A 24961-nucleotide genomic window follows, 5' to 3' on the forward strand; every position below is an offset into this window, starting at 1 on the left:
CCTCCACTGTCAGAGAAAATTTAGCATGACAGAGCAGGAACAATAACTTGATTTAATATCTAGGTCATGAGAAATCTTCTAATCTTAGCAAAGAGAATATTTATTGACTGGAGGGTGAGTGACTTGCAGTGTAAGCTGCTGTTAAAGGATAGATTGGGGATGAATAATTAAGTTGTGGGATGCATCTGCATGACAGATGAGTACAGTACAGCGCGGTGAGCTAGGTGCTACCTTGTCAGAAAGGCTTGGGGGAGGATTGGGAAATGCACTGATGAATAAAAATAAGGCAGGTGATTAATGTGGCAGGTTTGGAGAGGATCTGGTTTGGAGTTTTCAGGTTGTGCTAGTTAACGAAAAGCCGATATGAAGGCTCTAGCTGATATCAGAGATGGAGGATTCTCGCTTTTTAGCACAAATGGTATCATACATAAAGCAGCAGGTCTTTAGAAGGCAACGCAACACCACCTGCTTGCTTTTATTTCAGAAATTTTAGTATTAAAAAAACATTCTTTTAAAACATGCATGAGCAATGTGAAGGTGTGAAAATACTGTGCAGAGCAATCAATTCATCTCTGCCTTTGTATAGACTCATACAACCTTACTTTTCTTAAAGCAAAGTGAAAAACCTACAAATGGGAAGTTTAGATACCAGTGCAGTCAACCATGGTGTTTCAAAATAAAATGTTTTGCTGGTAAAGAGACTGAAACAAGTAAAACTGCATTGGCCATAAGTGAAATGATCTCACGCCATAGGCACGAAACAAGCAAAACTACAGTAGTGCTAACATATTATTACACTACATTATTTGTTAAGATGCATCATTTTTGCAGGTTAAAAGACTTTTACTTACTCATCTTTTTTGATGACTGAATCTAATTTTTATTAAAATGAGTACATGGCGGTCTGGGGGGAAAAAAGCCTTCAGTTACCGATAACGAGCACCACAAAAAAAAAGCCTCAAAGCCTCCAGTGACAATAGATAATTGGGAGTCGCTGATGTCGGGAGACTTTTCATAAATACATCGAGGTATGGAGGCTGAAAATAGGAAATGTTCCACTAAAATGAAATGGCTCTTTAGATGTGTTATTTATGTCTCTGAAACACACGTTTTCAACACTTGCTTTTCTTTGCTTGCACTTCAGATACAATGCATGATGAAGTGCATCCCATTTGATCGCCTAATCGTTCCAAGTGACTCAACCGGTTCCTTGTAAATCACCTACGATCATTTAACCATTTTTGTGTGACAGTGATGTAACAGTTGCTTCTTGCTGAATGTGAAGACAGGATCCTGAGGAGCTGATCAATGAGGGTCTTTAGGAAGGCCACTGTGAGCAGAATACAGAAGAGGCCTCTGGGAAAACTGGCCTGGGGTCGCCTAATCATTCAGCAGCAGACTGAGGCTCAGTCAGTCCGTTAGTTGGAAGCGAGAGATCTGTCTTTAAACACAAACTCCTTCGCTTTGCACAAACAAGGACTAGGGGAGGGCGAGGGAGCACTGGCATGTGCAGGAGTTACACAGCCCGAATATCAATTGGAAGACGTTTGAAAGCCACGCTAACCTCTTTAGCCCTGCTCTCACTGCTCTGATTTCCTGAACTTCAAAATCAACTTTGCTCTCTTAATCTCCTTGCATTCGTAAAGGTGCCAGCGAGTGTTGTCAGTGCCACTGGCTGCAGGCGATACCTGAACTCTCAGCCCTCCGGCTGAACTCTGGATGCCCCTTCTCTCTCCAGCAGTTGTCAGGGTACTAAAAGTCCTAGACCCTTCTGCTCTGGTGTTTGCATGGTGTTTAACACAGAGATTAAAGAGTACTGCCGACTTAATTTAAGATTATGCAAGGCTGTGATGAAAACACCCACAGTGTCAGTGTCACAAATGTGTCAGTGAAAAAAGAGACAGTCCCAGGCATTCTGAAACCTAAAATCTAAGATGAGGACTGAAAATTTGAAAGCACGCATCACTGATAAAGTGGTGTATGTCTGCACAGGAAGCTGCCTCTCTATGGAAATGCTTAGTAACGTCTATGCTTTCATCCAGGCCAAAAAAACACACCTCCAACTTCCACCCATGAATGGTGAGATTGGGCACATTTAGTGTATTCACTGAGAAAATGGATGGATGAATTTTGGTGTCATGCCACCTAAGTGGCTCATCCCCCACAAGATTATACAACGCATTACACTGTATGAACCAAGAATGAACCATGCCCGGTGGGAAAGGCTGTGACTGATGTGTCCTGGCAACGTTTCACAATCTGGCCAACTGGTTTATTCACCCACCTAAATCCCAAAAAAACAAACCCAAATAGCCACTCAAAACACAATTCCCATAATGCTCATTTATACAGACAAATAAATCCATTTACATCTAACCAGTGATGCTATTTTATGAGATGATGTACAGTACATTAGTGTTACAAAAGGTGAATAAGAAGCTAACACATTCGGTTTTACAAAAATTTGGCATGTTGCGGGGACATACGCTGTGACAGAATGAAAGGCAGTAGCTTCTGTGTAGTTTGATGACCTGTCTCGCCGCTTTGTCAGATATGCTTTGTGACGGGATATGAGAGGCGGCTTGTGAAAGTCTATCAAACTGTCAAGCTGTTGATTGCTTAGCGATAGTGTCACTGCTCCTCACTGATGGATGATGGACCCTGCGTTAAGACCAACTGCCTGAGACAGATGACTGAATGATTGTGTGGATGCAACTTTCCCCCAGCGGTGAGGGGAACAGAGGCTGGCTATGCACTCCAAAGGCAGTGGGCCTCTTTCCATCTTTCTGTGCTTAAAAGCAGTTAAAAGCCCTCGGTGTGGGAATGGTACTCATTGCTGTGAGCTGATAGGGATGGAGGGATGAAGGGGAGGAGGGGAGTTGTTAGAGAGACCAGCACTTGTGAAGTGGTGGTCTCCTGAGTGTCAGACCAAAACTACACCAGGATTCTGCTTAAATCATCCTGTGTAAAAGCCCCAAATATATCCCTGAGCTACCTCAGAAATGGGCTGCATTATAAAGTGAGGAGAGGGGAGAAAATAATGGAAGAAAGAAACAGAAAGGGAGGAGGGTTATGAAGTAAAGAGAGGTGAGAGCCGCTGAGTAAGGAGCAGACAGCCATGAGGCTGAGGTGGCTAAACCCAAATGCAGACATATGGCAAGCAGGTTGAAACTTGCCCTTTAGTTGATAATTTATCTGTGTATTTTTTAATTTTTTTAGCAAATCACTTAGTTTCACTACAACTGTTCATGTGGAGCACCCATGTTAAGCGGGTCTTGTTTTTTTTGGTTTTTTGGAAATAAAACACTTGTGTGGAGGGCTGGTAGAGAAGGAAGACTGGGTCGTGACAGTCGGTCACCCAAAAGAGTTGTTCTTTTTGAACTAATCATTCGTGAACAATACACCTCAAGAGTAAAGTGGCAAGGCTGAAGGTGTCACGGCAGGGCAAACAATGATCTGGCGGGGACGGGTGGCTGGTGCAAGGTTTCTCTAGCAGAGTGATGATGAGGAGATGACTGGCTGGTGGTGTGCGGGGAGAGTGCAGAGGAGAGAGGGAGACATGACCATATCACACACTGGGAGACAGAGGGAAACACTGGGGAAACACTAAGGCCAGACAGGGATCGTGACACAGACAGTCGACACAGTGGTCATATTAAAGATAAAACAGTTATAATGGTGTACTATTATGGCAGGCAAATCAAATCAAAACTGTTATGGTGGTGGCACCATTAATATGCATAATATCACTCCAGGGTGTTTAGTTTTTACTGGTAGTGTAATTAGGAGCACACAGACTAATTCATCAGTGATAGAGGACAGGATGTTCGGCTGTGGAGCCACACAGGCTATAGCTCTTAATTCACAGAAGTTATGCACACTCTTATGAGGCTGGTTAATAATTGCTCTCTGCAAAAAAGACCATCTGTCTTAACAACTCATTTAACATTAACATTAACATTAACCAATACGCAGCATGTGAGAACAGACACTTTTGTGCTACAGTCCAGGGTGAGTATTCAGACAGTAACCCAATTCAGGCATCAAAAGAATGATGCACTACCAGGTAGTACATCTTTCTCACATCTGTAAGGGAATGGCAACCCTACAGATGGTGGCTGTAGAGAGTGGTCTTAAGATCTTACTCAGCTTAAATCAAAAATTCTCCCACTGCAGTGATTTATTACAGGAGTTTTGCACTGATTTGAGGAAACAAGTGTGAAGAACATGAAACACGGTAATAACAGGGCAGATCAAGCTGATTTGGAAACAGTGAAATTATCTCACTCCACAAGCAGATTTGTTCACTTGCAGGAAAAAATTTGATTTTAAGGCTCAGTACCAGATTAAATGACTTGTGAAGATGGATATTTTATGCAGAGCATTTTCCATCACTCTGGCTGGCTTTCTTACTCTGTACAGTACAGTGTGTCTCTCTTCAATACAGACCCACTCTCCACTTCTCTGTCAGCTCCAGCAAAGCCAGAAATGATTCTGGCAACCACATAAGGCTGAGCTGCACATCTCTTGGCACCCCTTTATCCTTAGGGGGGCGAGTAAGTGGAGGCAGAGCGATGAGCTGGACCATTACTGGGCTGCAAGGTCAAGCAGATGGCAGCAAAATAAACAGGTCAAATGCCTCAGATGCAATCAGCCTGATTAATACAACCTGACCCCAGCAACGGCGTGGAAGGAGCAGATCCTGTTCAATCATTCTGCACTGTATCAAGAGACACACCAGAGCAAGCAGCCAAATAATCAACAGGGACGCTGTTGAAGCTAGAATGGCCACATTCGCTCTGGCAAAGTGGATAATAACTTCCTCTTTCATTTGCAGTGGAAGCCATCACCAGGCAGTTCTGCTTTATTCCTGACCAGCTTTAATTATCCCGCAATGAGTCCTGTCATAACCATTACATCATGTAGCAGCGCAGTGTAGCAATCCCAGGGGCAGCATCACTGGCTGAGCCAATGAACTCCCATCTGGTCATGAAGATGGGACTGATGCGTACATGGAGTGATTTCCTGGGTTGTGAAATTCCAGAAATATTGTCTCAAACCAATGGCACCGGCTGTCTGTCCACTGTGCGTGTTTGTGTGTTCATATTCCAAGCGAATACGACAGCAGGGTTGACATAGCAATTACAACAATGTCTGCGTGTATATCCGTGTATAGAGCATATTCTAACTGTTGTGCGCCCGCCGTGCCAGGCCAAAGCCCACCCAGATCCCCTCTGCTCTGTTATTCCAGCCTTTTCATTCCCCGCTTTGTTGATGTTCTCCTCTCCTCCTCGGCACCTATTCTGCCACGCGCAGAGCATTCCTCTCCTTGTTCAAACACTGCCTCCAGAATTCCTGTCCTTGTTAAAATACTCCCTTCTCTCTCTCTCTCTCTCTCTCTCTCTCTCTGTCCTCAGTCCTCACTGCAAGTCTGTTGGTGCTCCCACCCCTGGAATGCAGAGGCACTTCTCTAAATCCCACGGAGAAGAAAATGATGTATTGTCTGTTGCGGTATCCTCGTCACTGCTCAAGGAGAACAGCTCTGATTCAAGGAGGGAGAATAATAATAATAACAATTGTAATTCTAATGCAGTGTTGAATGTGGATTTATGAATAAAATCACCACAAGCTTTTTTTTTTGGTTTGTTTTTGCTCTCTCTGAGGACACGAGAACTTAAATTTCTATCTATAATTCCCCTGTACAACACAGTATAAAAATTCAAAATGAGTCAATTTTAATCTTATTTTGCTCTATTTGTGTTCATTTTTAGTTTAAAAAAATCTGCAAATGGAGTAAGATACGCAACTGCAATCACAAAAACAATCTACCATAATAATCCATAAGTGTCATATTCAGTGTTAAATTTTGTTTTAAACTGAATGTCATTTTTTTTCTAAAACCAAAAAAATCTGCCAGTGGGATGAGATAATGTTGTTGTTTCCAATGTTGCGTCACTTGTTTCAGGAATTTTTGTGTAAACAAGTGCAAAATATGTTGAAACAAGGCTGATCAACCCACTTATATCAAGAAAATGACACTCAATTCAAGAAGCATCTCAAGTCTAGCAGTGGAAACAAACACTGACAGTTTTTTCACTTGTTTAAAGAAAAACAATATTTTAGCACTGAATATGAGACTACATTTTTTTTTTTTTTGGCAGCGCAAGAGCGTATCTCGTTCCATTTGTCTAATTTGTAACTTGCAGTGTGCACCTGTTTCCAAGGGTTTTTGTAATTTTCTAGAAACATCTGTAACGACCTTGACACAAGAAAGAGTAAATGACACTTTATCTGATCATACAGCATATCAATACTTCTCTAGTTGGTGCAAACCAGCGTCGCTGCATCACCACTGAGAAGAAACTCACCGGATGTGTGAGTGAGGTGTTAGGACAGAAAGCAGATAGGAGGCATTAAGGATGTCACTCCCATGACAGGAGAGAACTCATGACACACTTTGTCTGAAAATGGATTATACTCTGTGAAATAATAACTTCAAACTCTATTTGCCTTTTGTCTTGCCTTTTTTCTTTGTAAGGGGATTTTAGTCTTAGAAGAAACTCACTGTAATATTTTTTTGTAATCTGCCAGAAGAAATTGCTCTCTCTCTCTCTCTCTCTCTCTCTCTCTCTTTGTGATGTTTGGATTAATGTGTACCATTAATGCACTTGGAGCTGCATGGGTAACAAAACGTAGGACTGAAACTTGAATACCCTGAATGGTGGGAAGAAACTCAACTGCTAAATACTGAATGACAACACTGGCGTCCTTGAAAGTTTCACATGAAATACAAAAACACTCCATTCACCAAAGAACTATAGAGTGGCAGAAAAAAAAACTCCTTTTCAGGCAAGTTCACCTGAGGCTAGATGTTCAAACAATTAGTCAAAAACATTTTTAAACTGCTTTGGCAACAAACTATTTGAGTAAAGTGACCTTATGTAGATCTCCTTGCCCAGCCAGAAATAGACTATAATTGATGTAGTACCACTTTCAAGGGGAAAGGAATGACATTGTGGCTGGAAAAAAGTAATTTGAGTTGAGTCACATCTAACTTTCTAAAGCATACTAACACCCCATGTTATGCTGAGTTACAGGCTGATTCATCCTGCTGGGCAAATAGCTTGTTGCTCACTTATTTCAGAGAAAGTAGCATTTGAACTGCAGTCTGCACAGCAGTGTCAAAGTGAAGAGACGTTTTTGTGGTATGAAAAACCCTATTATTGCTGCTCCGCTGCCATGCCAGTGGAAATACCGCTACTTTCTCTCTCTCTTCTTTTTTTCCATGGAAAGCTGGATTTGGGAAAAGCCTTGCCTCTCTCCTCCTCTAGCCTTCACATCCGGGTCATTTGAGTTGGCTGGAGCTTGATGCCGCCTTCACGTGTACTTCGTAAACTTTTACACGTCAGAATTTGGAAGTTGTAAATACTGCTTGTCAATACATTTGTTTCAGAAATTATAATTTATAACAACAAACTCAACTTTGCCAGACTTTTTAAAAAATGTGAGTAATAAACATTTCCATGTCTGTTTTGTATTGAAGTGGCGAAGTGAAAGAAAGAAAATGTAAGATAATATAACGATGTCTTAATTAACTGAATTATCAAAAGTTATTGGATACATCTTATGACTAATGACGTGCTACACTGGTGTTTAATTCACCTGCTCATCACCACCCTTTACCTTTACCTGGGTGTCTATTTCACTCCCACCCTGTTATTTCATTGCTTTCATTTAATCTTTATGTCGTTTTTTTCTGAAACTTTTGTCTTGATTATGAAGCACTTTGCAATCCAGAAAATGCTATGCCAATAACATTATTGCTATTAATGTCTTTAAACATAAATTACTGTCATGGATTTCGTCCCAAAAAAAAAAAAAAAAAAAAACTCTCCTCCTCCCACTTCACTGGGCTGTTCTTGGGCGCTGAACTTGTTCATTCCGATATTTCTGACAGCACCCGAAGGCGGCACAAGTTGAGCAGCTCTCAGTGTTGCGAAGACAGGCTGATCCAGCTGCTGTGTGTGTGTGAGTGTGTGTGCTGACATGGATACAACTGGCGTTTACTATTGAAACTGGATACGACACGGGGACACCGGGGCACTTACAAGAGCGATAAAACTTCTTCCATGGCCGCCCTCATGTGAATTCCCCTTGTTTCAGCCATGTCCAAGAGCCTGAAGAAGAGGAAAAACCACTGGACCAACAAAGTCCATGAGAGTGTCCTTTGCAGGAATGAGGAGGGGGAGCTGGGGCTGGAGTTGAAGGGCGGCGCAGAGAATGGACAGTTCCCGGTTATCGGTGAGCTTCTGCCGGGCAGAGCGGTCTGCCACAGCGGTAAACTCCTCCAGGATGAACTCCTGCTGGAAGTCAATGATACCCCGGTGGCTGGACTCACCACCAGGGACGTCCATGCTGTGGTCAAACACTGCAAGGACCCCGTCCGCCTCAAGTGTGTCAAACAAGGTGAGCTTTTTTTTTTTTTTTTTTTTTTTTCTTGGATTAGCATTATCGCAGCAACTTGGCTAGTTTGGGCTAATTTTTCCCCCCCCGGAGCGCTCTCACGAAAACAGATAATTGAAAACCATCCTTTCGTGTGTTGACATATGGCTTTTGTCTCCCCAAAACTGAAGGAGTCTCCTCCAAGCTCGAAAATTTAAAACACGGCCGGGTTGAAAAGACGATAAACTTTCCTGGCTGTTGTTGTTGTTGTTGTTTTTTTCTGTCGTTTTAAGTTTTCTGGTACGCGGAAATCATTGTTTTGCCGCGCAGTTGTTGTGAAAATATGTTTTGGTGGTATTTGGGTTTTGTTGGTAACTGTTAAGTTGCTGTTGCTATGTGTACATGCAAGTGGCTGGTGCCGTGGCTTTGAAGGGGGTGTGTTATGTTTGGGGCAGGCAGAAAACACACATTCCAAAGTGTATCACATTGTTGGGCTTGTATTTTTTTTAATGAACACCCCTCACAAAAAAAGCTCCATCAAACTCCTATAATGATTTTCTGAGTTACTATACTCAGTGCAACATTTCATGAAGCAGCTACCGCAGCTTATGCAATAGAATATCTAATAGCAGCAGTAGATAAACATAGCATAAAGCACCTTAAGATCTATGAATACAGAATATTATTATCATTTTTGATTGAGAATTAGTTATCAGATGTGTGGGTGTGGCATCTACTTGTAAAATATGTTTTTGGTGTGTGGTTCCCAGTTTGTTTTCTTTCTATAAGGAGAGAAGCACACTCTATAAGAAATTTAAAAATACCATAAGGTCGTCACAAACCCTATACTGAGTAGCACTGACATAGTTTAAGACCTCTCAGGAACATTATAGAGGTGTTTGAGGGGGAAGTACATTGGATTGCTTATGCAAGCACTGTGGTTTCACTGGAGGCTCATGAACCAAAGCTTGTGCTGTCAGACGACTCCATAGTGGTTTTGGGAAATATTCAGATGTCATGCTCTGAAATTGAAAGAAAATATGGAGTGGGATTGTGAACTGCGCCGTGCAAGTCTTAGTTCGACTCCTCATGTGTAATACAATAGATGAAACCTTCTGTCTTACACCTCGAGCCAAACCTTTGAAGATGAAGATGGGCCCACGTTGCTGAGCCTCCAGTGTACAACTTTTCACGCACAACACACACACACACACACAGTGCCGCTAACATCCGTTGGAAAGGTGTACACACCATGTCAGTCTCTAGCCTAATCTGTGTAAGGTGCTATCTCCAAACCTCATCCAATGAAGTTTCTTCTTGTCAATGTGTCTCCTACATGTAAATCTTTTATGTATGTCACGGACACACTCCTCTGGCCTTCCGTCTCTTTGATCCTCTCAGCTAATGACATCGGATGTCTTGCATTGCAAGCTGGGTGAAAGATCTGGAGGCTCTCATTTTGAGGTGAAAAATCAGCAAAGCCTTGTAAGAAGCTTTGGATCAAAGTCTTGGCCTGTGTGTGGGGATGTTTGTGTGTGTGTGTGTGTGTGTGTGTGTGTGTGTGTGTGTGTGTGTGTGTGTGTGTGCGCATGTGTGTGTGAATCTGCATCACACCAAGGATTTATTCAAAGGCGAGGCCTAGGCCTATATCAAATTAGTGTGTTGCTTTTTTTTCCACATGAAATACTCCTATCCTCCAGCGATTGCTGAAGTGATTGACATTCTCTTATTGCTCTGCTTGTGTTCGCTGCGTCGGTTGTTTACAGTGTCGAGTAGAGTTTAACTGATTGATACATTATGTCTATATTATGGAAGAAAACATGGCTTCTTTTGCAGTTTCATGACTTGATTAGCTGTAATGACTAGTTACCAAATCTTTCTTGTGTTCTACCAGGACAGTTGTCTGATGTATTCATGCTCGTGATGGTGTGCACAACCATTGCTCTGCTGTCTCAGAAAATATTGTAAAATGAGAACAGGCTCTGAAATGCAGAGTAGGTGCTGCAGATGCAAATTATGTGAAGATTATGTTCCCTCACTACTAAAGAACTGTGAGAAAACACCACAAATTGAACACACCATTATCACACATTCGACACATGAAGAGGTTAACTTTGGCAAATAAAATATTTTGGCAAAAGGTTAAGTAACCAGGGTAGCTTTTGGCCATGGCTCAATAAGAAAAAAAAAAAAAAAACCTTTGCTCAGAGTGGATAGCTTCTTTGGCAAAGTTGGGGACTGATCCCAGATCTCCAGAGTTAAGTTGAAGGCAAATGTATACACTTACCCATCAACCCGACGACAGCACCAATGTATTCCTCCCACTTTCTGTGCACAGAGCTTGTATTTCCACTTTTGGACTGTGTGCTTCTGTTTCTATTTACATGTGAAGCGCTCGGTGCATGTAATTTCTGTATTGTAAAGCAGTTTGAGCTGCATTTTTTGTCTGAAAAGTGCAATACAAAAAAGTTTATTGTTATAGTTATGATTAGGCTATTATTATTATTAAAATTAGAACATCAAACAGTAGGACCTCAATTATCTGACCCTTGATTATACAGAATGACCAGTCAACCACATGGCCATTTTATTTTATTTTATTTATTTATTTATTTCCCCCTTCCCACTGCAAGCTGTACACTACTACAATACAGTAGCCTACCGGTCTAATTCTGCTGTTGTTCCAGTATTGTTCTCCAGTAAATCGGTCTATTATTCTTGTGTGTGTGTGTGCGTGTGCTCGTGCTGCCGCCTCAAGTGATTTCATATTGTCACAAAGTGCTTGCAAACAACTTCTGTTTTACTAGCAGGCTGTTATGTAGGGCCCAATGTTTGTTCTAGTTAAAAGGCTATTTGTTTTCAGTGAATGAATTTATTTTTCACTGGTCAGTTTGTTCCTGCATGCGTGCGTGTGTGTGCCACAGCTTCAGGAAGTGATTTTGTTTGATGCTGCTATTGTTCCAAAGTGTTTTCGGACAACTGTTATTTTACTGCTAGGCCTACATATTAAAAGCTATTTGTACCGCTAATAATTTTTTCCCTAAAAAGACACTGTGCGTTTTTATTCATTGTTTCAATTATCTGAGATTTCAGTTATCCCAAAATACCTCCATTCCTGAGGGGCTCAGATAATCAAGGTTCTACTGTACTCAATTAATAAAATTGTATAAGACCAGATTGTCCCATTGCTTTGTGTTGCTTTCCTAATTCTGGCTTCCCATAAGGATATTTTATTCTCCTCTTTTGTCAAATATTGACAAACAACCAACAAGTAAACAAAAAGCCAGACATCACACTGAAAAACTCAGATCTTGGACACAATAGTCCAGCAGTGTCTCAATAAAACAGCCATAAATTGCCCTTGGTTTCCCTCTCTTTTAGCCTCTGGCTAAGAAACGGGGTCGGTGGCCAGTTTACATGCATGGTTGATCTCCAAAGGTTGTTCATGGCCTTTGTGAATAATACATCAAGTCTCTTTTTGCAATAGCGCCCTGCTTCAGCAACACTACAACTCAAACCAACAGTGCTCTCCCCTTCTTTTAGGACATCTTGCCCGTATTGCCAACTTCCATTATGGCTTTCTCTGTAATTAAAAAAGCCAGGTCACGATTTACACGCTTTATCGCTTTTCTGTTATGGTGACTGTGAATCGTATTTATGAGAAAGACAAGGTGTGCGCTTAAGCATTCAATTTCCTACACGCTGTAATACGGCTTGAATTTTTCATGACGTATGAAATCTAAGTGTCTCATCCCATTTTGTCCACACTCACACACACACATTCAATATTAGGTCTTTTATTAGTCCCCGGGGCGAGGATTAGATTAGATTGCCACCAGCAATCAAGTCTGCCCTGCAGGACATAATTAGGATCTCCACACCTCACTGATGGGTACATTAGAGAACATAGGGCACAATTACAGTCCCAGAGGCAGCCACTGGGTTCTGGGTTACCTGGAATTCTCACTGGAGAAAAGCATGATGCATCACGTTAGGATAGGACCAGCGGACTTAGTCCTTCGTGTTGCTTGTATGGCTGTTGTGGCCACTGTTGAGTTGATGCCAGTGAAGGGTAATGAAGGGTAAACTTGTATTTGTTAACCCTCTTTTCTAAATCCATCCACTCTTCCCTGGATAATCTGTAGGAAGGGTAAACATGCCATATCTCTCTCTCTTGCTCTCTCTCTCTCTCTCACTCTCTCTCTCTCTCTCTCTCTCTCTCTCTCTCTCGCTCTCTCGCTCTCTCTCTCTGTCAAACACACAAAGTGTCAGTCAGCGTAAAGGATTAATGCAACCAGCTATGGAGACTGGTGCTGCATCTTTCATGGCCATTACAGTGAGAGGTTCCTGCTGTAGTTGGCTCTCACAGAGCCAAGAGCCATGTGTTGGCGGTGCCTCGCTGAGAGGTGTCGGACACAGGTAAGAGGAGACGTTTCCAGGTCAGCTGGAGGCAGCCAGTGTGCTCGCTGGGTGCCCACTTGGCATTAGCTGGTGTTGGGGAACGATGTTTTAGTAACCCGGGCATGGAGCGATTTAACAATGCAATAAACAGGTAGCAACCATTGCTGTACCCTCCCAGTGAAAACATGTCTCAATGTGTGTTTTCGTTCTTTTAAAAGTGTGTGCTGAACACCTTTTCATTTGTTACAGTTTTGGCTCACTTATTTTGATGGGGATTTAATGGGTGCCTGGGTGGAGAGTCTGGAGATTTGGGAGGAAGGCTGTGCAACTTGCTGTTGGTGTAAATGCAATTTTCACCTGAAACTCCCACATCCTTACAAATTTCAAAGCTGCAACGGGCAACTTTGCACTTTCGTGGATCCAACTGGTAGTAAGACTGAATTTTTACGTCCTTCATTACCCAGAAATCATGCAACACCTAACAACATTTGTCTCAGGAGGTGGTGAACGGTTTCGGCCATCTTTTTTGAGATCAGCTTCCTATGGACGTACCATTTGCTTGCAGCTGCTTAGGAGAAAGTTTTGTCTTTTGCTCTTACAAGTTTTGCTTTGCCACTTTGCAATGAGACCTCTGGCTGGTGATCTTACACAACATTACAGTTTTGTTTTGGAGAATACGGTAAATATGTTTTTTCTGTGTCAGGGGAGATGGAATGGTCTCCTCTGTTGTAGTGTGGCTTGAAATGTTACATGCCCTCTGATACAGGGTGTACCAATAGACCTTTCCTTCAGCAGCTATTTTGACATGAAATTGCAGGTAAACACAGGTGTTACTAATAACATTAAATAAGGTTCTGCTCCATTTAGGTCTAACAAAGCCATGTTGGTTCACTGGAGAGGCTGTAGTACACCTAAATGGAACAGAAACCTAATTAATATCATTTGTAACCTGTGTTTATCCTGCTATTTCATGTCAAAATGGCTGCTGTGAAAAAGGTCTTCGCTTTCTCTCTTTCTCTAACTCCACTCTGATGTGGAAAACCCTGTCCTGACAGCAGCACTTGCATTCTGGTATACTTTGCATGTGCAGTGTGGTGGTTTACCATTGTGAAAAGTAGTCCAGCTGCTGCCTCAGAACAGAAATGTAGGATAAAGTTATTTACACACCATCAGCTAACGCCGAAGATGCACCGTGAAGTAGGCTCAAGGGGAGAACCAGTATGTTATGACTCTCTAGTCAATGGCCCGTTTCCAAGTAATGGAATGATTGATGTGAGTGATTATGAGTTTGGACTGGACACTGGTCTGCTGGGGGTTTAAAAGATGGGATGGGGCGAACCCTGAAAAGTTGTGTTGGAGAACTGGGTAGACGCTGTTGCATTGGAGCGTGGTAATGATTCTCAGTGCAGTCAGACTCATCTGTTTTCATGTCAAGGTCCCACTGAGGGTGTTAAGTTGCACCAGCAAGTGCAACACAGAAAAGTGTTGTGATACACACACATACACACACACACACACACACACACGCCCAGTTACATAGAGAGTTGGATCCTCTAGTTGTGTGTACAGCAGCATGTCCCCAGGGCTGCCACAACACTTACCACTTGCTGTTCAATCATGCTTGACGGAGGTTGGGTGGGGAAATGCTGCTGTCGTTGCCTCTGTTACACTGTCTGACTGCCAGGCTCACCTCTGGGGACAGGTAATGATAAGACACACACACACAGACACACACTTAACTGTGTTTCCCTCCCTGTCAACATCAGCCATCTGCTGTGGAAATTGGGTGCATTCCATAGACTAAGAAATAGAAAGATCGTGAACTACTTTTTGTGTATGAGTGTAAATGTTTCTGTGGTGAGTGCATGTGCACAAATGACTGCATTGGTGAGCGGACTGCCCTGAGTTTTATTGCACCTCTGATAGTGAATTAACATTACTGGAATGTCTCAAGCAATCAGTGAACCTGTGTCGTAATTGAAAATAAAGTGTGCGGTGTTTCTCTCATAGTACTTAATGGTGAAAGAACGAGACAGGCTCTCTACATTCTTTACAGTGTTTTTCTCTCCATTTTCTGAGCGCTGAGTGTTGGAAGTTTAGAGCTGCCAAGCTGCGGCCTTCACCCTTTCATAAAATGATTAATATAAGTCCATAGGCATTATACCATTATTTATTATAATTTGTAAATTATGAAGCCATTTTATTTTGACTTTGATTTTTGATAAAGCTGTCTGAGAGCCAACTTCACTGATTTTTACCCCTTTCAGAGAAAAAAGGCATTTGTGCAGGATGCCACTGTATAATGCATAAAAGACACACTCATTTTTGTGTTATACAGAGGATTTACGCATATATTTTAAAATCCTGGATACCACACAGACATACACACACACACACGCACTCACTCACTCACCCTTTTCATGGGTACAACATTTTGGAGGCACAGGATAAGAGGCTTGACTGCATTTTTCAGTGAGGGAAAGTTTTTATTTGGATATGACACTTGGCAAAGCTGCTGAACAGTCTGGCAGTTCTGTAGGCTAAAGAGGAAAACTCACACATACTGATTGTTTTGCCAGTCTGTGTGTGGTACTTGTGTGTTAAGATTAAAGCAAGCATATAGTGACACACTGTCAGCCACAGGAAGCAGGCATGCCTGTGCAGCCTGATGGCATTTTTGGCAGATTATAACATTTGCGAGAGCAACATAACATCTGATTGGAATAAAAAGACAATGTAAGACAATGAAGGGGGTTTGCTGATTGACAAGGGCTTGATCTGTTCTTAATTTGGCGCCACATACATAAAACATAGCCCAGGCCATAATATACATTAACTGAACTGCTAAGTGCCTCTCCACAGTCTACACCCTCTCTGTACACCTATTTGTTCGGGAGTCCATTTACCTTTCTCTGGGTCACAGAAACCTTCTATCTCTCTCTCTGTTTTTTGTGTAAGTGCTCAGGTTTATTTAAGTGCATGCATTCCTTTCCAGTTACCAAGAAAGTGAAGTAGAGTAAGCAGCTGTCAGTTTGGACTCAGAAGAGGTAAAGCACTTCAGTATTTTTGGGCCTTTAGAAAACAGAAATCAGTCATTTCTATGGACAGGCTCTTTGTGAGCGTGCCTGCAGGGATTTTTGGACTCTAATAGAACCAATAAAATGTTAAAAGCTTTTTAAATGGACCAGTTGCAGCCTGTTATACTGTAAATGAGCGCAAAATGTGTTATCTTTGTTATGTATGAGCACTATTCAGAATTGCCTGTCCTCGCAGGGTTTATCAGGTTTATTTTTAAGCTGCCAAGAGTTAAATTCTGCGCTTGTAAAAGGATGTGATAATTTTTTTTTTGTGCAAATCTCTCCAGGTGGGCCAACATATTCTGCTCAGAATAATTTTGAATCTATATATTGCACTGTACACTACAGCAATCTGGGTGTACTAAATGCAGCAGTATGTTATTCACTGGGATTTCAACTTCTTATTTATGATTAGAGGGATGTTGAGAGCGGTAGCAAACACCCACACCTCAAATGCACCCACACACTGGCTTAACAGCATCACTATTCACATTTCAACCACCGTTAGAGTCTAAGCAGGATGTCTGTCTCCCTGCATAGGTGTAGATGTACTGTGGCGCCAAAGAGAGAAAGCTTTGCTCACTTGGACATTTTGATGAGCAGAGGCACAAGAAATTTGAATGCCGCTTTCAACAGGATGTTAACAACACTGAGACTGCACACAGGCAGAGAATTTTAATGAATAGAGCAGAAATCCAGTGTAAGGACAATCTGTTTACTTGAGAGCTTGCATCCCTCTTGGAGGCAAATGCTTATGTTGTGTTTGACATTGGCATTAATGCTTAAACTGGCTGTGTGCATGCATTGTGCTTTGAGCACTAGATGTTGATGTAATATACATTTGCATACGTATATACAATGCTGCATTCACTCACTGGGTTGTTTGATTTATTTCTCATAATGTTCTCCCCTGATGTTTGTCATCAACAACTCCATCGCCTCCCATTAGAACAACATGATAAAAAAAGTTACTGATGATACCACAGTCATTGGCTTGATCATCATCATCAGCCTATAGGAGGGACGTGTCAAGCCTAGTGACGTGGTGTCACGACAACAATCTATCTCTCATTGTCAGCAAAACTATGGAGATGGTAGTGGAGCGGAGGAGCGAGAGCAGAGAGCACCAGCAGTGCCTTCCACTACACACCGACAGGACTGCAGCTGAGAAAATTTGTTGGCGTCCATATCAGTGATCCAGGTCATCAGCAGTTGTATTTCCTCAGGAGGCTTAGGAAAATGAACATGCCACCTCGCATCCTCGTGCAGCTTTTGCAGATGCACCATGGATAGCATCCTCACAAACAGCATGACAGTGTGGAACAGCCACAGCACAGCTCGGAACCAGAGATCCCTACAGCGTGTCATGAAAACATCTCAAAAGACTACAGGGACAGCACTCCCATCCCTGGCAGACATTTACCACCAGAGAGTCTGCAGGCAAGCCCAAAGCAGCACAGGACTCTTCAGTCATGCCAACGACAGGTGGTACCATAGTGTGAAATGCCATGCCACTGCCCGCTCCCCACTACATGCCCAATTTTAGCCTTGATTTGTACCTGAAACATGATTAAAAAGACTTTGCCATACTTTTTTGTGTGTACATATTTATTTGTTTTCTTTTCGTTGACATCGATTTCATTTATGTATTTACCTTGTTTTTATACATGGCAATCAGAGAGGAGTGTAAGAACAGTGAAATGTAATGTAATGTAAGAATATAAAGTTAAAATTTAATTGTGAAGTGCAACTTGCCTCTCTGTGCATTTGACAATAAAGCCCTCGAATCCTTGAATCCTGAATCCTCTTCTGTTCCAAGGATCTCGTCTTTGCAACCGATTAACACTGTCAGCTCTTGTGAATTTCTTTTTTTGTCTCCTCTTTTATCTTACATGTGAAGATGCGATGTTTTAGTGTCCTTGGGGCCCTCTTACTATCAAAACCCAGTCTAAATCACCCAGTGGAACAATGCAGACCCAACACTCAATGCTGCGGGTGTAGGCAGATGATGAAGCAAGAGTAAAAGTCAGATTCTGGTTGTGAGGCATCGATGAATCACAAAGTGGCTATGGATTGCTGTTTTCTCACCTCTAACAATTTAGAGATATCCTCCTGGATAACAGGATTTTTTTGTAGAGAGAGACATTGTGAAAATTTATATTACATATAGGTAAAAGTTAATATTTCTACACCCTGAAACTGCCGGTCGTTGTAGAGTGGTATGAATATAAATGAGATATAAATGGGATGTTTTGGAGTAAAGGCATTGGGGAGGGTGAAATAGGCTGACCTACTCACAGTGGGAGAGAATATTCAGCAAACTCCTTGGCCCACGCCGGTTGTTGCTGATTCACCGAAAAGGGGAGCAATCAATACGGAGCAAATCAAGTCATTTTTAGGGCCTGGGTGGTTTATGTCAGCCCATCCCTGAATGCTTCTCTCCCAGCAACGATGGGATAGCCACTTGTATTTTTATTGTTCATGTGTTTTTAAACCTGATTACCAACAGCTGATATTCATAATAAATCAAAAATAAATAGTATTCTTTATTTCTTCCAGCATTTTATCTTTGACAGTGTAGAGAAGCCGCTGAAACTGGATTTAGACCATGAAGTGCTAAAATTCGAGTGAAACCCAGGATGACCGGACAAGTACTATTAATAAAAAATTATTCCTGCTTATTTGTTTGAAATCTGATCAAAATGCATTTAGTTAAAAGGAAAATTAATGAAAAATTTGATCTTCTTCACCCCCCCAGCTGTTACGTAGGCCAGTAGTGGTGCTATCTTCCTCTCATCGTTACTGAGAGCTGGACACTGTATCAGGCTCCCCCCAAGATAACATTGGTTTTAACATCACTTTACAAGTGTCATTTTCCAAAGCTAAATTGCACATACAATCACTGAGTGTACGTGGACACCTGCCAGCTGAGAGCGATAAAAAAATCTGTTACACATCATCAGACTTAAACTTTGTTTATTTAACAGTTGGAGTGGATTCAGGTGATTATTTTTAACAATGTTAGCTGGGGGGAAGTCCACCTTAATGGCAGGAGGTTAACAGCTGGCATTTGGAGCATCCAGCCAGTATCCAGCTCTCAGTAACAATGAGAGGAAGATAGCACCACTACTGTCCTACTGAACAGCTAGAGGGGGGAAGTGAGATCATATCAGTTTTTTTGAAAATGGGTAAACTATCCCTTTATGGGCTTCCCATAGACAACTAGTGTAATATTGATCAGTAGATATGTAACCACAGTACATCATATTAATCATATCATTGGTAGATGAGACAGATAGGTCAATATCCAATCATACATTGATCTGACCCCAGTGTTTATATAGTGACAGCAGCGGTTTCACGTTAAGAGCTTGCAGTCAGGGCACTAGTGAGACATTCACTGCTGGGCAGTATAGATTCTACAAGCACCTCTGGGACACATCATTAGCCACCCTGTTCAATAAAACTTGCACCTATGTCTGTGTTGTAACAAGTCAACAAACAAGTCTATGGATTGGCCACATTTTTTCTTGTCCTTTGCAGAACATATTGAACCTGAGAGCAGAGTCGAGTGTCCTTGAGGCCATCAGCTGTTTCTGGATGGCTTTCACTTTTTTAGGATCCTTGTTCATGCTAGGCTTTTATTTTACTTCAGCAACCTCCCACCCTGTTAGTTTTGCCTGCAGCGAGGTCACCTCCAGCTGCTTTAAGCCAACTCACATTAACACTCCTGGGAGGCTCACACAGGCATCTCTGTTTCACTTTCCCTCTCTCTTTCTTTTTCTCTCTCTCTCTCTCTCTCTCTTACCTTCTTTCTTTCTGTCTCTTCCTCCATTCACACACTCATTTCATCCCCTTTTTCTCCTTTGGGAATAGAGGGAAGCACAAACATGTTTTAAATGGACCCGGTGAGGGAGCGAGATGAAGAGACTGACTGCTCAGCCTGTCTGTCCCTGGACTCGTAAACATTATTCATGCCTTCCTACCAGTCAGAGGAAAAGCGAGGAACCTTCTTAAAGACAGCCTGGCCATGAGAGAGAGAGTCACACACACCTGATCCTCAATAGACGGAGAAAAAGGGAGGGAGGGCAAGAGAGAATTGATAGGCAGGGAGTGGAGAGGGGTTGGCACTCTGCATTTCACACTATTCTGGCTTTAATTCTATTGACAACCATAGCAGCGCCATTTCCCGTGTTCTTTCTCGCTCCGTCGGATGGAGGACACGTCAACTTCAGGTGGCATCTTATGCTTCCTGTCACGCACGATCCCTTACAGGTCATTTTGTAACCTTTTCTGTGGTTTCATATGTATATAATTCAAATTACACACACTGCCCTCACATTTCCACATTTAATTTGGTTATTCATCATTTTACAAAGCAACAACCTTCTTCTGAGACAAAAAAGGCTTATAAGCCCATATCTATTTCCAACTAAAGGTTAATTGTCTTCTTGACAGAGAAAGAGCAATATTCTCATGTGCTTTAGAAATAATTATTAATGCAGTTAAAAAAAAACATCTTTATTACCTCGACCAGTGAGGTTGAAAGGAGGTTATGATTTCACCCACTCTGTCTCAAAAAGCAACAAATTAGATTTGGTTTAAGTTTGGATAAGTACAGCCTGTGGCCAAAAGACCAGTTGATCAGATGTTTGTGAAGATATTTGCTGTCTACCACGTGCCTTCTAGTGATCTTATCAAAGATGAATAACATATTTGTTTCCACGATATTGAGAATTGTTTGACAAGTCCGTTTTTGCGAAATTAACAGTGTAAAATTTGGAGGGCAAACCTACCCCAGAATAAGGTTTTTTGGGGTTTTGGCCATGTTGTTCTGTGGCCATGCAGTGTTGTAAATAACGCATGGCTCTCGGCTATTATTTTCTCTCCTTTCCTTGGATTCTTTAAACATTGATTTTATGCTTCAGGAGCTCCACGCACACCGAAAATATGTTGTCCAAAAAACGCCCTCTCTGACTTTACGCTCCAAGCATGGTTGAGTCAGAGGCTTCAAGCTTAGAGTTTGTACTAGAAAGGAAGACTTAGACCTCGCTGCTGATTGAAATTTCACTCTGCTCCAGGCTGCTGTGAGTAGATCTGCGCCGAAGTTCAGATTTCTATTGAATTTTAAAGCTCATAGTTCTAATTTTTAGGCCTGGCAATATTGCTGTGAGTGCATTTGCACCCAGTGATAAAGGCTGAGAAAAGCATGTGGCATACGCTTCTTTTCACACTTTTCCACCACAAACGCACACTTTCCCCCGTGCCTTCTCTTTGCCCTAGGGCAGCAGAGCCATGAGATGCTTTTGAGCCTTAGGGAGTCAGAGGTAGGAAGGGGACCAGGCAACCATCTGGCACCACATCATCCTCATCTCTTCCACAGGAGTCTCTACAGAACCAATGTTATTCACCACAAGGTATGCAGTAATTAGACTGAGGTCAAGGGAGTGTGTGGCCTCTCTCCCTCCCATCCCAGTGCAACATCCTGTCAGAAGTGGGTCGGCAAGAGTTGCCTGGCTCCCTCCAACAATTAAAAAAAAAAAACAAAACCAAAAAAAAAAACACTCCCCTCCCTCCAGTCCTGCTGTTTGCACTCCGCCTTCATTAATATCCCTCTCTCACCCCTCCCTCACCTCGCTCCCTTATTTTGCTCTTCCTTTTGATTATTTTCCCTGAGCCCTCATTTCTTTTTCACTCTCTTCAATTCACTTAACTTTTTCCACTGCATTTACACTCCGTCTGTCTCTCTCTCTCTCTCCCTCTCTCTGCCCCTCTGACTTAAAGCCCACTCTTTGGTCATAACTATGGAATGTGTGCCTCTTCATCTTTTCAATGGAGCAACAGTGAAAGGCCACTGTTTACAACTCTCATGTTGCTTGTCTAGAATTAATGCTATCTCACCATTCACGCTCCCCATTCAGCGTGCACACACACAGATAGATACACATAGCCAAAAATAACTTACTGCGCACTGACCACAGAGGAGACTATAGTTCATGCACTGAATAACAAGTTTTTCCCATTATGTACCCTGGAAAGATAATTTTGCTCGCTTTGTTTGAGGAGCCTTTTGTTCACATTCTCAGTGCACTCAATTTCTCTCAGATTCTTGTCACTTGGGTCAACAGTAAATGTGTGATTCTTTTTTATCCCCCACTTCACAGGGTGACACACACACACACACACACACACACACACACACATATTTATGTATGTATGTATACATATATGTATATTTGTTCTCTCTGTGCTCTTTGCATGCCTCATCTCTATGCCTGCTGTGTATCCTCAGGGTAATCAAACCTGTTCCTGAACCTTACTTGCGTCCTTACTATAATTTACATTTGTCTGACGTGTTTAGGGAAAAAAAACATAATAATACACTGCAAAATGTCAAAAGGGCTGCCACTTTAGTAGGTTTTCAGGAGTTTTCTGTTTGTGTAACTGACAAAACAGAGTGTCTGCTTTCCTGCTTTGTGCCAACCGAGGCGGGAAATTCACACCAACCACCAGACAGGTTCTGACAAATTCAGCCCGTGGTATGTTAGTTTGTCTACTCAATCTTGGCAGGTAACCAAACATTGTTTGAAGTTTTTTTCCCTTTTCGAAAAAATCTATTTGACTGACAAAATAATGAAGGTGGCTGGTGGAGATAAAAGTTTGTTCTCTGGTGTGAACCGTGAAGGCGCGGCCAGGCTGTTCCTGCTGGCGTAACATTCATTCACACTGTAATATTGGCCTCTCTGAGCTCTTTAAACTCTCCGGTAGACCTGGGCTTCAGTCCAGTGGCCCAGACCAATGTCTCTATTAGCCGTGTCACCTTGTGATCCATAGGCTGACTCAACTAGGCGAGGCTCTCGACGAGGTCCCAGTGGCAGACTGACAATACGCTACATGAGTTCAGCCCTGGCCCGGCCCTGCTTCTGCAGCCATTATGATGAGTGATGGGCATCCATTGTTCTAACTTGAAAGGGGCCATAGTTATTCTAATGAGGCGTGGGAAATGAGGGCCACATTGCTAAGCTTCCTTTCTGTCTCTCCACTCATTTCTCTGTTTTCCATCTCTCTCTCTCTCTCTCTCTCTCTCTCTCTCTCTCTCTCCCTCTCTCTCACTTTCCAATCTTTTCTCCATTTCCCTCTTTCTCTTCCTGTGCCAGTGTGCTGTGTGGGTGTTGTCATCCTGTCCCCACAACACCCAGACTCCATGCTGAGTGGCGCTATATGCTGCTTTGCTTGTGTCTGTGGCAGAGTGCTGCAGGAAAAACATTGGCACAGAGCTGGTCCCAACTCGGAGTGCTCTGCCAGTCACAGCATTACCTCTCCTGAAAAGACGCTTAGCTAAATAAGAAAGCCCTGCAGGCTGCAAAGTAGGTTTGCTTCTCTGTCTGAATGGCAAAGAAAGTGTCCACCGGCACCTAAGGCTTCTTTTTACACGTTGCACGGGAGAAAACGCAGCAGTTTGACTTGTTTGGTGCATTGGTAATGAACTGTGTTTTGACCCAAGCTGCTGCCTTCATTCCTGCACCCTCCGCCTGCATGTGTACCTGTGTGTGTTGTAGTCCAGGCGGAGTGGAGGTCTTGAACTGTAGGGCAGCAGTCTGATTAGATGTTAGTGACTTAACTGGGCTCCGAGGTTTAATTGAGTACTTATGTAGTTCAAGGTGGCCCTAAGCCCAGACCAGGGACCTGCGAACAACAGTTTAAATGCAAAAGTAATTGAGACAGCACAATCAGACAGCAATTTGCCAAATAGATCCAATCAGTGGCACTTTACCCAGTTGGCAGTCATCCGCCAGAATGCCAGCAGACGGCATTACTGTTGAGAAGGCTTGACTATTAAACATTCAGCTTGCCTCCCTGTTCAGCTTACCGCACATATTGAAATAGACACAATGGCATGCACAGGGCCTCTGTTGCAGTTCCAGGCTCTTCAGGACCATTAACATTCACCCCTGAATGAATTGGCATTGCTAATTACTCAATATGTCATTTTCAAAAGATGTGCCTTTCAGATTACAAATGCTCATTGACAGTAAATCACCACGGCGTCGTTGGCTGCACCACTAGCCAGATTTCTGCGTTCTCTAGATTGTCAGGAACAATATGGCCTTCTCCACTGCACCTACCTGCATCTACCTGACTGGTACATGCTGAATGTGCCCTCTTCAGTTAAGTTATACAATGGCTGCCTGTGCACAGCGGCGTAGAGACAACTTTAAATGCTTTGAAACAGAACACTCGCTCTCCTCTCCACTGAATGCCTCTTTTGAGAGCTGGAGGAAGAATACAAGTCCTAGCCTCCCGTCATCACACATTATAGTCTAAGTTGATACTGCACTGTGCCCCTTACAGTTATACACTGCTTTGTGAGGGAGATGAGAGGTGTGTGTGTCTCTGCATGCACAAATTCTAACACATTGGAATTGGGTGTTTCTGTGTGTGATAGAAAAAAAAAAATAAAGAGAAAATGTATTTCCCTAAAATAATTTATCAGAATTTAGGAGAACCTGACAAGTCGCCTCGACACAGCATGCCTTGCCTGAGCAAACGACAGAGGCATGGTCATTATAACGTCTTAACAGCGTGTTATTTGTGTGCCGGGATGCTGAGTGTGCGTGCGTGTGCGAGTGCGCGTGTGTTATTTGTTGTGATACTTACCTTCTCACTCTCTAGCTGTAACATCCAAATCCTCTCATCTTACAACTGTGGTGCCGTATCAACATGCCAACGGAGTAAGGAGTTAATCCCTGTGCAAATAAACACATACAGGCACCTCTCTCTCTCTCTCTCTCTCTCTCTCTCTCTCTCTCACTCTCACATCCATCCCTGGTGTTGTAGGGCAGCAAACAAGCTTCCTTCCAGTGATGTGTATAAAGTAGCAGAGAGAGTACAGACTTGGCTCTCGCTGCTAATGAGGTCAAACAGATATACTCAGCTCCCTAAACAGCTCTGTCCAAGACATTCTAGCACAGCACTATACACCCAAGCAACATGCCCCGAAGGCATGGAGGGATTTCTACTTGTAGGAGAAAACCATGTTT

General features: G+C 42.6%; 1 protein-coding gene across 3 annotated transcripts in view; it reads left to right on the plus strand.

The window, feature by feature from the left end:
- The first annotated feature begins 8009 nt into the window (after window positions 1-8009).
- The window catches only part of magi2a (membrane associated guanylate kinase, WW and PDZ domain containing 2a), a 172843-nt gene continuing 155891 nt past the window's right edge, over window positions 8010-24961 (plus strand). For all 3 annotated transcript variants that reach the window (XM_030045815.1, XM_030045816.1, XM_030045817.1), the window contains exon 1: window positions 8010-8466. In XM_030045815.1, coding sequence (XP_029901675.1) covers window positions 8166-8466 — 301 coding nt within the window. In that variant the 5' untranslated portion in view covers window positions 8010-8165. The remainder of the gene's footprint in view (window positions 8467-24961) is intronic.

Source organism: Myripristis murdjan, chromosome 23 (assembly GCF_902150065.1).
Source record: "Myripristis murdjan chromosome 23, fMyrMur1.1, whole genome shotgun sequence".
In the NCBI taxonomy this organism is placed as follows: Eukaryota; Metazoa; Chordata; class Actinopteri; order Holocentriformes; family Holocentridae; genus Myripristis; species Myripristis murdjan.